Raw genomic sequence first — 12,392 nt, 5'->3', positions numbered from 1 at the left:
GACTAAGCAGTCAGGCAGAGGTGCGGACAGCCCCAACCAGGAAAGGGACAGAGGGGGGAGAGAGGGGACGGGAGGAGAGAAGGCAGAGCCAGACAGGAGGAAGGGACGGAGGGAAAAAGGGAGAGAGAGAGAGAGAGTAGAAAGGGGGAAGGAAAACAAGGGAGAGAAAGCCACGTTAATAATAGGGTAATTGCCCTAAACAGGATTACAATCTGCCAGCATTTCACTAAACTTTATGACACCTGATGACAAGTTAATAAGCCAGCTATCTCACCGTGTGTGTGCGTTCAACAGATGCCCCAGCCTCCTTGAGCAGGGAGGAAGGTAATCCTCAACCAAGCCGCATGCACGCACGCAAAACCAGAAAGGTGTGGGGGAAGGGAGCCAAGAAAGTGGGGAAACTGGTTATTTCTCTACTCAAAGTGGCCCCAGCAATAAATCACCATTAATAATACTGTCACCTATCAAAGAGGAGCTCTGGTTGCCAAGGCCTTTGAAGTAGCAGCACCTATAATCTCCCACCTACAAAAGGTGCTTTTGCGCATATGTCATGCTGGAAGCTGACAGGAGCGACGCCCACGTTCCAACCTCCCCATGCCCGTCGTCCAACAGCGGACCTACAGTGCACATGCGCACTGCCCACTCCGGCCCGGCCCCTAGCCTCCCGGTACGCGTGCGCGCTACACCTTCGGCCTCGCCAGAAGCACATGCGCACTACTTGCTCAGCCCTGTATTCCTGGCCAGGTCTGGCTCTATTCCAGCCGGGAAGGCCAGGGTCTGCCCACTCTCGGTTCGAGAACTGACAGGAAGGGCCAGGAATGACACCTTGCAGCTCTGACTCGGTGTAAGCCCCTAAGAAGGAGGGTCTGGGCTCCTCTCAAAGGGCAGGCTCTGTCACAGGCAAAACTAGGTGGTCGTGAAACTTGAATGTTTAAAAAAAAACATAAAAACCTTTAATAAAATTTTATAAAAAGAAACTTGAGGGCCGGGGATTTAGGTCAGTGGTTTTGCCACCTGCCTCACAAGTGCAAAGACCTGAGTTCGATCCTCAGCACAAAAGGGGGGGGGGGGGGGGGGGGGGAAGAAGAAGAAACTTGAATGTTTATCAGGCTCCCTAGGAAGTGAGTTTGATTTGCCCACATACAAAAATCTGAGAAGGTCTGGTCCTGGGCCCCTGCCCCTGTGCTGGACCAGGAATCCAGGAACCATGGAAAGGCAGCTCACCCTAACAGGTGGCAGAAGGAAGGAGACATAGAGCCTGAGCCTGTATCTGTTGGCTGCAGCTGCTGCAACAGTGAGCACAGACTGGGGGGTAGGGGGTGGAGCTTAACATCAGGTGTTTATTTTCCCGCAGATTTGCAGGCTGGAAGTCCAAAATCAAGGTGTCAGCAGGGTCGATCCCCTCTGAGACCCCTGTCCTCGGTTTGTAGATGGCCCTCCCAGGTTTCCCCACGGCCTTCCTTCTGTGTGTCTAGATCCTGTTCCCCTCTTCTTAGAAAAACTCTAGTCAAATTGGACCAGACCCAAGCTAAGCACCTCTGCTTACCTTAATTGTTTCTTTAAAGACCTCCAAATACAGTCACATTCTAAGGTACTGGGGCTTAGGACTTCATAGAAATTGATGAGAGGGGTCAGCCCATAAAAAGCCTTAAGGCTCAGCCTAGGCTGAGCCCTAGTCAGATGGAACAAAGGCCCTAAAAGCCATCAAACTGCTGGCAACAAGTGCAACTCTCCTTTCCTGAAACCTGGACTAAAGCTTCTGGATAGTCGCACCCAGTCCCCTAATCCCCTGCTGTACCAGGAGGGAGGGTTTCTTTTTAAGAGGACCTGGCAAGTCCACATCCTGTCCAAGAAGGGAGGCCCTTCCTTGATTCTGTCTCCAACTAAGGGCCTTTTGAGTGTGCCTTGGACTGAGAATCCAAATCTGATGGTTTCTTCAGCACATACTATGTCCCCAGTGCTGTTCTAAGAAGTGGTATCATTTCATCTGAATTGCTATGAGGTACAAATGAGGAAACTGTTGGGTAATGTGCTCGAGTGAGGGAGCCAGTCCTCCTAACTCCAAACTTATGTCTTCATCGCCTACCCTTTCCTCCCTCTCTCTGTCTGCACAGAAAGGTACTAAAAGAACACAGTGGGCCCTGCCATCAGCACTGAGTCAGAACCTGCTGAGATGCTGGGACTTAAGAACTAGGCTTTTATCATTTTATAGGGAATTTAGAGCTCCTTTTATCTGCAGGGCATTGTTCCAAAATCCTGGTCATATACTGTTACATGTTTTATTTAAGCACGTGCATGAGTCCGTGGGCAGCAGCGCTCACATGCATTAGTGTATGAATCGGCGCATGCATGAGTTCCTAGGGTCCCTCTCCCAGGATGGCTTCCCCTGCCACCATTAATCCCTGTCCCTCCAGGGGTTTCATTTCTTGATGAGTCAGTGCAGGGTTAGGCTAAGCTATTTCTACATCCTCTTCCTTCCCTGGCTAAAGAGGGGTGATGTTGAGAGTTTGTATTTCCCCATCCCATCCTCAGAAGCTAAAAACTCAGCCCCAAAGCCTCTGGGACTTCAGGCTCACAAAGGAGCTGCTAACGCCCCTGCTGCTTCATCCTTCCTTCCTTCCTTCCAAGGGTCTGTCAGGGGTTCCCTGGGCAGACAGCCACCAGCTCCCCAATGGCCATCTGCTCCCTGAACCCTCTGCCTTCGCTTTACTTTCCCTACCATCCTGGGCTTGTTTTGGGAGGCGAGAGTCACACTGTACTTGAGACGTTGACAAAACCCCACGGGCCTTGACCCTATGGACCCCTGAAAACGGTGGGGGAGTTCTAAGGTTTAGGGGCCCTTTCTTGTCGTCTTCAGTGTCCTCTCAATGATTCTCATGGCCTGGACGCTACGTTATGGATTGGGATTCAGGAGAATGGTTTCAAGGTGTGGCTTTCCCAGTCACCTCCAGTTGCATTCCCGTGAGTAAGCCCTTCACCTTTGCAGGCCTCATTTTCTCCTGTGAAATGGGGGCGGGGGCTGGTGAAGGATTCCTGAGTACCTGAGTGTGCTTCAGGCTCTGAGATTGCCCTCTCCACCTCTCTACCCACAAACCACTGCACATCCACCCAGGAGAGGCACACACCCCTCACACACTCCGTGCCTTCTGCACTCCCCTCGCCTCTCACAGCCCAGCTTTCTCTCCCTACCATACATCTCCGGGGCCCCCAGAACAGCTCCTAGGGATGGACTGGCCCAGCTGGGCTCCTGGGAGGACAGTTTCTTGGCAGAGATGGGAGTGGGTGCGGTGGTGGAGTAATTTTTTTTTCCTTTGAGGCCCAAAGGCTGTCAACCCTTTTCAGCTGCCCTGAGGCCTGACAGCCACGGAGAGAGATTTACGACCTGGGCAGCTTTGATCCCAGCTTGATAAACATCAGGAGCAGCTGAGCCCTGAGGAGAAGGTTTATGGGTCGGAATGCAGCCTCCTGAAGAAAAGGAGCCCAGGCTGGGCCCTGAAAGTGCTTATCCAGCAGAATCACTGTGAGCCACCCTTGCCCTGAGGGGAGAGAGACTGGGCCTCTGAAACCAAAAGCCACCTACTAGAGAGATCTGAGGGTCCCTGTCCTAGTCAAACCTGGGAAGGTGGGAAGGAGTGCAGACCTGCCCAGGCCTCTGAAACGCCCTCACCCTGGCTCACCTGTTCTTCCAAACATCATTACCCATTGTCCTCTCACTAGGCTAAAATAGATCAGAGAGGAAAAAGGAGCCAGATAGGATCTGTGCTGAGAGGGACAGTCACCCAGCAGCCCCTGGGCTTTGTTGTCAAGTTCTTGTTGTGATAGTGTTGTTCCAGTGATGACAAGGTGCTTAATTGCTTGCTTGTAGGTCATCCCTGCCTCCTTCTGGAAAGGACAGAAAGCCAGCAGAGTCTCCATGTGGTCACAAAGCCCGCATGGCTCTTCCCCTTGCCCTCAACTGCCCTCCCCATAGCAGGGAAAACATGTCTTTGTGGAAGTCTCCAGTCTTGCTGATTGAAAAAGACCTGAAAGCAAAACTATAGCTAAGATCAAGGAGGAGCAACGTAGCTTCACGTGGACACTGCTTCAGACTGCTCGGTGTCTCAGCCACCTCCACAAAACTCCTCCACACCACAGAGCTGCTCTTGTCCTGTGGAGCTGCACAAGACACTTGTCAAACCCAAACATGCAGGTTTCTGCCCTCTGGGGTCCAGAAAATGATATAGATCACAGGAGACACACATCTAAAGAGATGCCTGATAAACTCGCAGCTATTCATCGTGCCTAACCAGCTGGGCTGGGTCCCGCGCATGCAGGAATAAATACATATTTGCTGAACACCAAATTGGGTCTAATGACCCTGGCCTGTCTCACAGGGTCATCTTGAGAAATCGCTGATGTCAGAGGATGATCGTGAGCAGCTGTTCTCCATTTGCACTCAACAAGAGAAAAGGGCCTTAAATTACAGCGGGAGGGATTAAGGTTAAACATTAAGAACAGCTTCCTGGCTAGGAGGCTTGTGAAACACTGTAATGTGTTACCAAGGGATTGCTGGAGACATTCCTTTTTCAATGAGACTTTAAAGAGGAAGGAGGTTGGGGATCTGCCCAGGAGGTTTTATTAAGAACTTTATTAGGTCATCCGGTCCATCCCCCTGAAGGCCCGGGCTTGGACAACACACCCACCCACAAGGCCTTTCGGAGCACAGGATGAACGCTACAATTCCTACCACCAAAAATGCTGGCAGACTCCCCAGACCTTACAGAAAGGGAATCCAGAGGCTCCAGCATGGCCACCCTTTGGCAGACTTTTAAGCTTTTGCTGTCAGCAGTTGACTGTTACACGAAGAGTTGGAAATGCGATGCCCAAGCCCTCTGAAATCTCCTACCCCTCTGGAGAATCCATCCTCTCACTCATCACCTGGATGACAGCCCCGTCTGTCACCATACCCTCAGGTTACAAGGGACACCTGCAGTTAGTACCACACACATGTTGTTAAACAAAGGTAAACGCTTATACCTCCCAGTTTTAAAGTCACAGACCAGGAATCCAGTCATGGGCTGAGGAACCTTAAGGTTACCCAGAGCCACCTTCTCTCAATACAAGAGTCCTTATCACCACAGCCCCTGAAGGTGAGCTTGCAGTCTCCGGAAAACATGGAAGTGCAGGGAGCTCACTACCTGACAGGTAGGTTCTCTCTGTATTAAATAAATTTGATTTTTTTTTTTACCCTGAGCAAAAAGAAGCCAGCATGGCCTGAGCCATGGGCCCTACGCCCCAGAGCCTGCTCCCTTCCCAGGACAGCAGAGCCCCCTAACCCTTCACACCCCCACTCTGGACGTCCACAGCTGTGCAGCATGACTCATGGGCAGTGCCGGGCTGGCAGATAAAGCAGACCAGCCTGGCATTCTCCATGCACCACACCTTCCCTCAGAGCCACCAGGCCAGCGAACCAGCACGCTTGCCCGTGTTGACAGCTCCCAGCGAGCAGCTCAGCCAGGCTGGGTGCAGAGCCAAGTACAAGAGGCCCAGGGACTCAGGAGAGTGTGAGCACCCAGCAAAGCCTCCAGCTCACAGCCAAAGGCGAAGTCCACCTTAACAGGCAGAAACACACAGGGGAGCTAAGAGGCTCAGTCCCTTCCAAGGGTACAAGCTTTTGGGTTATGCGTGGCTCTGTCCTCCATTCATTTATTCAGTGTCAGACTGATGGGAAAACTCAGACAGCCTGCAATGCTTCGGCGTGAATGAAACGAGTCCTTTTGGGGTGCGAGGAGGGTAGGGGTTGGGAAGGGGTGCCGTGAGACAGGATTCCCAGGCAAGACTGGCATTGTACAAATCCCTCTCCTCTCACCTTATCCAGAAGGATCAAAAAGGAGAAAACAAATAGCCTTCTATTTTATAGCTACCACTTGCCAGGCACGGCTCCTAACAGGAGAGCTAACAGGAAGCAGAGGCAGACACCAAACTCAGTTCTGGTTTAGTATCAAGTCCTTTGATTGTAGGACCAGGCCACATTGCTGCCTGGGTACTACCCAGCGGCAGAGAGCATCAGGCGGGAGCATGCCTCTCTGTGTGTATCTCTTGCTCTCTCACTCACACACGCATGCGTGCACGCACACTTACACATGTACGTCCATAGGCTCACAGAGCCTAGCCAGGACCCAGAGAGCACAGCAGGCTGAAGCAGGACAACTGAGCACCAAGGCCCTAGACTCTGGACCGAGCTGGCTCAAAGCCTGGCTCAGCCTGTCACTAGCTTGGGTTCCTCTCTGAGCTTCACTTTCCTCCTCTGCAAAATGAGGATAACAGCACCTTGATTCTGGGACCTGATGAAGGAGGTGACTCTTTGTTAAGCCCTTAGGACAGTGAGCAAGTATGTCACTGACAGAGAGGAGAAACAGAGAGCCCGTGAGAGGCCAGGCTTGGGATTATCTGAGTCCTCGTCTCAGAACAGGGAGAGCCCTTCTAAGATGAAGCCTGCCAGTTTCTCCAAACCAAACATCTTGGGAAGGAGAAGCAAGGTAAGTGCTCCCAGGTCCCCAAGACTGACAGTCAAGGACCTCAGGGGACCCAGGGCTTCTTCCCAAATGTTTTAGAGAGGTTGAGGTGAAGGCTTCCTGCTCAGTGTCCTGTAAATGGCCCCTTCCAAGGTGAACAGGAGCACAGGACATCCCCAGTACAAGTGGAAAGAGGCCACATGTTCTTCTTGTCCCCTATCTGTCACCAGGAGGCAGGGTGAGGAGGGAAGAGGGGAAAATATCTCTGTGGCTACAAGGAAGAAGCAACAAGGTCCTGGGGAAACTGTCCCACAAGGATATGGCTTACGCACGCTCCCCATGACCATGGTCCCTTGATTTCCACTCTATCAGATGCCATTTTTGTATCAGAGTAGGAAAAGCAACTTTGCAATTGGGCCCTTTTCTTGCTCAATTGTTAGGCTGGAAAGTGAAAGATCTCGCTAGTACTTAGCAAGTGGTAGATTTTCTTTTGCTAGACATTTAGGAACCCACTGATTTATTAGCAAACATCTGGATTCCTGATTTTTCAGCGCACTGTGGCAGGGACTGACAATTCACATGCTTAGTGGAGCCCAACTCAGCCAGCATGTGCTGGGCACCTGCCATGAATTAAATGTAGCCCCTACTAGCTTGTTTTCTAGTTAAAGAGACAGAGAGTAAACAAATAATTCCAACAGAAGGGAGACATGGTCATTGGTAGATGAGAGACTAACAGAATGCCACAGAAGCCCAGGAAGAGGGAATGTGGCCAGAAGGCTAAGAACACGTGTTTGCTTTCTAGAAAGTGGTCTGGAATATTCATCAAAGCCTTAAAAAATGTTCACAACCTTTGACCCAGAAATTCCACTTCTAAGGAGCTATTTTGAGGACATAATCACAGGCATGCATGAAGATTTATGTGCAAAGACATATTTATGTTGCGCATAATAGAAAAACACGAGGGAACAAAACACATTATAATAAGCATGTTTTATGTGAGGCGGTATGAAGGGGAAAGTATTTCAAGCAGAGGGAAGAGAATATGCAGAAATGTTGTGGCAAAAGGGAGCTCAACAGCTTCAAGAACTCAAAGAAGCCAGAGAGGAAGAGACAGGAGGATGGAGCCCAAACCATGTGGCTGCAGGTCAAGTTCTGGTGTCCACCCAAGCGCCATGGACAGGAAGCCTGTGCCAAATTTCCATGGGTGGCATGTTCAGGTCTGCGTTTCAAAGGAGCACCATGGCTGCAGCGTGAAGATCACACTCTGTATACCAGGCACCTGTCTACGTGTGTTACTTGTACTGCTTATTTAATCTTCCCTACCTGGTGATAGGGAGCCGAGACTCCAAGAAGTGAGGTCAATTCCCCAAGTTTGCAAATTAGTAAGAGGTAAAGCAAGGCAGTTCATCCGCCTGAAGAACTGAACCACTGTGCTCCCAGTGAGGAGGTGCGTAATGTGGACTGTGCGGGCCGGTTAGCAACCATGGCCAGGGTTCGGGGGCAAGAGGATGGAAGTTTAGAGAGAAGTGGACTGTGATAGATGAGGGGAGGCTGGGCAGGGAGGTCAATAAGGAATGGATGCGGCAGAGGGGGAGGAAAGGGTGAGGGTAACACAGGCCTCTGGCTTGCATTTCTCTGGCTTGGAGAAAAGTAGGAAATCATTAAATACATACACACACGCCGTTACAGACAAATGCCACATTGATGTCATAATGTGCCTCTAAAGGCAGAGAGAGGAAGGGAATGAAGAGAACCACAATACAATAAAACCAGGGGCTATCTTGGCATGGTAGGATGATGAGTTATTTCTATTTCTTCCTCATCCGTGTATATACTTTCTAAATTTCCTACAATAGCTGTACATTATTTCCATGACCAAAGGGGGATTAGTGATGTCTCCAGGTGTGCACCTCCGTGCAGTGTGGGCACAGTGCCATCCCAGCCGTGTTGAGCACAGTCTCTCCACCCTTGCCCAGGCTGTCTACAGGCACATTCACCTCATCGAGTACATCACATTGGGGTCCCTCCAAGGGCCCAGGCTCAGCCCAGTTTGTTCTCCCAGGGCTACCGAAGCCTGAGGCCAGCCAGATGCCTCTTTGTGCCAGAGGATAGATGTCTGAAGTAGAATCCTGAACAGGAACCGCAGACCTCTCTCTAAGAGTCCTGGGCTTCCGTTAGTGGAGCCAGCAACAGGCCAGCAGGACCTAGAACCGGGCACGCGTTGGATGAATGACAAATGAACCCTCAGCAGCCCCTCAGTGGGAGGCCATGGGGCCTCTCCCTGAACCCTATCACCAAATGATGTTGGGCTTCCCTTCCAGGTGGGACCCCAGGCCTGCTGGGCCATGCAGAGCCAGGGTACCTTGCTGGTGAGCTGGGTGGGAGGAAGTAACAGGCCACTTCTCCAGCTCCATCCCCTAGAGAACAAGGTGAGGTCCAGAGCCAGCGTCTCAGTGGAGACTCAAAGAGGGCAGGAGAGTCCTAGACTCCGGTGAGCAGTGGGAGCCCAGGGCCTTGGCCCGGGTATGCAACTGTTCTGCAGGAGGTGCTGAGTAGCAGGTGTTCAGAGCCAGATGATGTTTGTCTGCCTAGAAGGAGCTGCTGCGGGACAACAGCCACTGTGGGCCCAGTTGAAGGGCTCCCTCTCACTTCTAGACAGAGGGCTAACCACTCAGACCTTAGCACAAATGCACGCTCTGTTGTGTGTTTGAAATGGCACTCGTGGCAAGCCGGTGACAGGGCTTTGGGAAGTCACACAAAAGGGAGCCCGGTGTGGCCACAGTAGATTCACACAATGAAGGATGTCTCTGTGGGGTTTGTTGCTGTGTGATGCCTTCCCACTGCCCGTCCCCAAGACCAAAGGACGAGTACTCACACAACACATACATAGGTGGCCATATTTACATTCGCAAACTCACAAGCAGAGTAATAATCACATAAAACATGCATACAATCTGTTCACACGCAAACACCCTCAGAATCACACTTCAGCAATCACCACAACTTAGGCAATTTGTGATTTCCCTGTGCCTTATCCCATGTGATCATCAAAATTACAGACTAAGGATTACTGCTCACTCCTTACAGGCAATAACATTGAGCTCAGAGTGGCTGAGCATCTTGCAAAGACACGTACTCAAAAGAAATCCAGCTCCTAATCTGATGCTCGGCCATACAGTCTCTCGCGACCCATGAGCACTTGTTTCTCCTGAATCGAAAATTGAGGTTTTCGAGCTTCCGAAGGAACTCTCATGATCAAGCCATCAGGTGAGGGGAGCTGCACATGAAGACCCTGTAGTCCAGTAAAGAAGGGCTCTTCCACTGTTCAGCAGGCACACACAGCCGCCTGACTTAGTCTGCTTGATCCCTGGCCTTTGTTGGACGGAAATCAGAGCTACGGTGCCCCTGGGGACCTGCAGGCCTCCTAAGGCTCTGCTCCAAACAGCAGCACCCCTGGTGCTGCCTGTAGGACCTGGTTGCCTTCTTCGGTTCCCAAGGCAGCAGCAGGAGCTGTCCAGACTTGTCTAAGTGCTGTCCCCGACACAGGAGGCCAGGGGTCACTGCTGACATTCTTCTGCGAGAAGGGAAGAACAGACTCCAGGAACAACGAGAGGAGTCCAACATTAAACTCTCTCCCAGCCCTAGGCACTTATTTCCAAAGCTAGCTCTGACCAGGGGCCGCTTGGCCCTCCCCTGAGGCCACCTGCCAGCCCTCAAGTGTCATCTTCACTTTGGGGAGCTCAGCAGCTCCAAGATGCTGACCTTCCGGCCAGGGCCACAACAAACACCTGTCACAGGCATGAGTGCTAATGACAGGCCCGAGTGAGGGGCACTGGGGTTAGCAACCTGCCCTTTGGAGGTCACTGGTACCCAGTTGAGCCTTGGGGAGGTGCGGGAGGGACAGAGCCCACCACCATTCAAGCTAACCAGGTGGCCCTGCCTTTTGTGTTGAAGCTCTCCCTAGCCACCCATATAATTGAAGTAACCCAAGGGATTTTCTTGCCCTCAGCCCAGTGCAGAAGGAAGAAGAGGAAGAAAAGTTTGCCTTAAGCAGCTCTGTGGACCTGCCACTGGGTACCTGGCCCTGTGGCAAGGGGCTTGTGCATGCCAACCCCACAGCTCCCAGAAGGCTTCCTTCCCTCCATCTGTGAGCTAAGCCCAGGGCCACTCCCAGAAGACCATGTCCGCATGCTCCATTCTGGGAGGATCTTGCTTCCCTGCCTGCTCAGGCAGCCTTCTCTCACCCTTAGGCTCTCCCTGCACAGCTCAAAGCTCTCCAACAGCCTCCCTGACCTGCCCTCCAAGGGCCCACTGTCTCCAGGGTGGGAGTCCACAAAGCCTCACCACTTCAGGACAACACAGAGGCACGAACCAAAGCCTTACCCAAAGCAAGAATCATCACTCAAGCTCAAGTTCAGGAATAATTGGGTGGAGTGCTGGGCAGCAGGTGATGTCTGCATGGAACACTCCCTTTATCCAAGCACGGTCCTTCAAGAACCCCAGTGGATGCCTGAAATTGCTAATGTAGTGGCCCCCAAAATACCATAGTACTTCTTACTTGTATTTTCCTAAATATATGTACCTATGATCGAGTGTAATTTATAAACTAGGCACAGAGATTAACAATAACTAAAGGTAAAATAGCAACCCTAACAGCATGCCATAATGAAAGTTATGTGAATTCTTTCTTCCCCTACCCAATACCTTACTGTACTGCAGTCACCCTGACATGAGACAGAATAATGCCCCACTTGGTCACAGGTCACCGATGCAACCACTGTCGATGCCACGTGAGGTGGGATAAGGAGCAAGGCATGATCATTTTCCTTTCAGTCCTTGCCAGTTGAGGGGAATCCAAGACCAGTCTATTTTGTGGCATGCACTGAAGTAAGAACTGGAAATGGAAAGAACCCAAGGCCCCCAAAAGAACGAAGATACAGTTGGGTCAGAAAGTGTGCATTGACACGTTCCTGCAAAGGAGACAGGAAAGCTGCTAAGGCAGAGTTTCAGGCAAAACTGTGGGAGCAGAAGGAAGGGAGTGACCTCGACCCATAGGGAGAAGGGAGCAGGGCTTCTCAGAGGGGGTGGCATTCACATTCTGAAGGATGAGAAGGCTCAGATGTCTGTGGAGGGAGCAGAGAAGGCAGGGATTCTGCCGGAGGAAGGAGTTGCCCCTGGGTGCCCCCAGTGGCAGTCCGCCCGGGAAGGTCCAGGCATCAACCTAACCCTCAGCAGGAATGAACACCCAGGCAGCTCCTCCATTTGAAGAAAATGAAGCAGGTGTCCCAGGGGAAAAAAATCCTGACGCTGATTTTTGAGGGGTCTGTGCATGTGATACGTGGTGGGTGGTGTTATTATTATAAAAAGATGTCAGGAATCAACCACAGGCTCCCCACAGATGTCACAACCAGATGGCAAGACTGACTGTCTCAACCTCGTTTGCTCCCTGTGTCCCAGGATTCCCCCAAAACCTGTCCTGAAGGGCACAGACGCCAGCCATCCCCATGAGCAGAGCCATCCTACAGCATCACTGAGTTCAGATAAGCACCTTCCTTTCCCCGGAGGCCCATCCCACGTGCTACGTTCTCATCTTCTCTCAAGCCGCCCCCTGACCTCCTGGGGCCATTTCCCAGATGTAGAAGACTGAGAATGCATCACACTAGTTACACAAAGCAGAAACCAGAAGCCACGGGCTAAAGCTATTAGCACACGCACTCCTTATCAAAATCTCTGTTTAATAAATGAGACAGTTCAGAGAAATTGAGGGAACTGCCCAGAATCACACAGCTCAGTGGTAGGGAAAACTCTAAGCCTTTTTTGAATCAAGACACCAAAGACAGTGTTTATCTGCTATGCCCAGGTACAAAGGGCCTTCAAGGCCAGGATCGGGCCTGTAGC

General features: G+C 51.5%; 1 protein-coding gene across 1 annotated transcript in view; it reads left to right on the top strand.

Annotated features, from left to right (window-relative positions):
• The first annotated feature begins 550 nt into the window (after positions 1-550).
• Positions 551-12,392, top strand: part of LOC104848912 (m7GpppN-mRNA hydrolase-like) — a 33,336-nt gene continuing 21,494 nt past the window's right edge. The window contains 4 exon segments of the mRNA XM_033765576.1: positions 551-667; positions 4,829-4,975; positions 5,121-5,184; positions 5,346-5,543. Coding sequence (XP_033621467.1) covers positions 551-667; positions 4,829-4,975; positions 5,121-5,184; positions 5,346-5,543 — 526 coding nt within the window.

Source organism: Fukomys damarensis, unplaced genomic scaffold (genome assembly GCF_012274545.1).
Source record: "Fukomys damarensis isolate Sample0158 unplaced genomic scaffold, DMR_v1.0_HiC HiC_scaffold_18, whole genome shotgun sequence".
In the NCBI taxonomy this organism is placed as follows: Eukaryota; Metazoa; Chordata; class Mammalia; order Rodentia; family Bathyergidae; genus Fukomys; species Fukomys damarensis.
The sequence above is the reverse complement of the archived record's forward strand: the minus strand, read 5'-3'. Positions and strand labels throughout refer to the sequence as shown.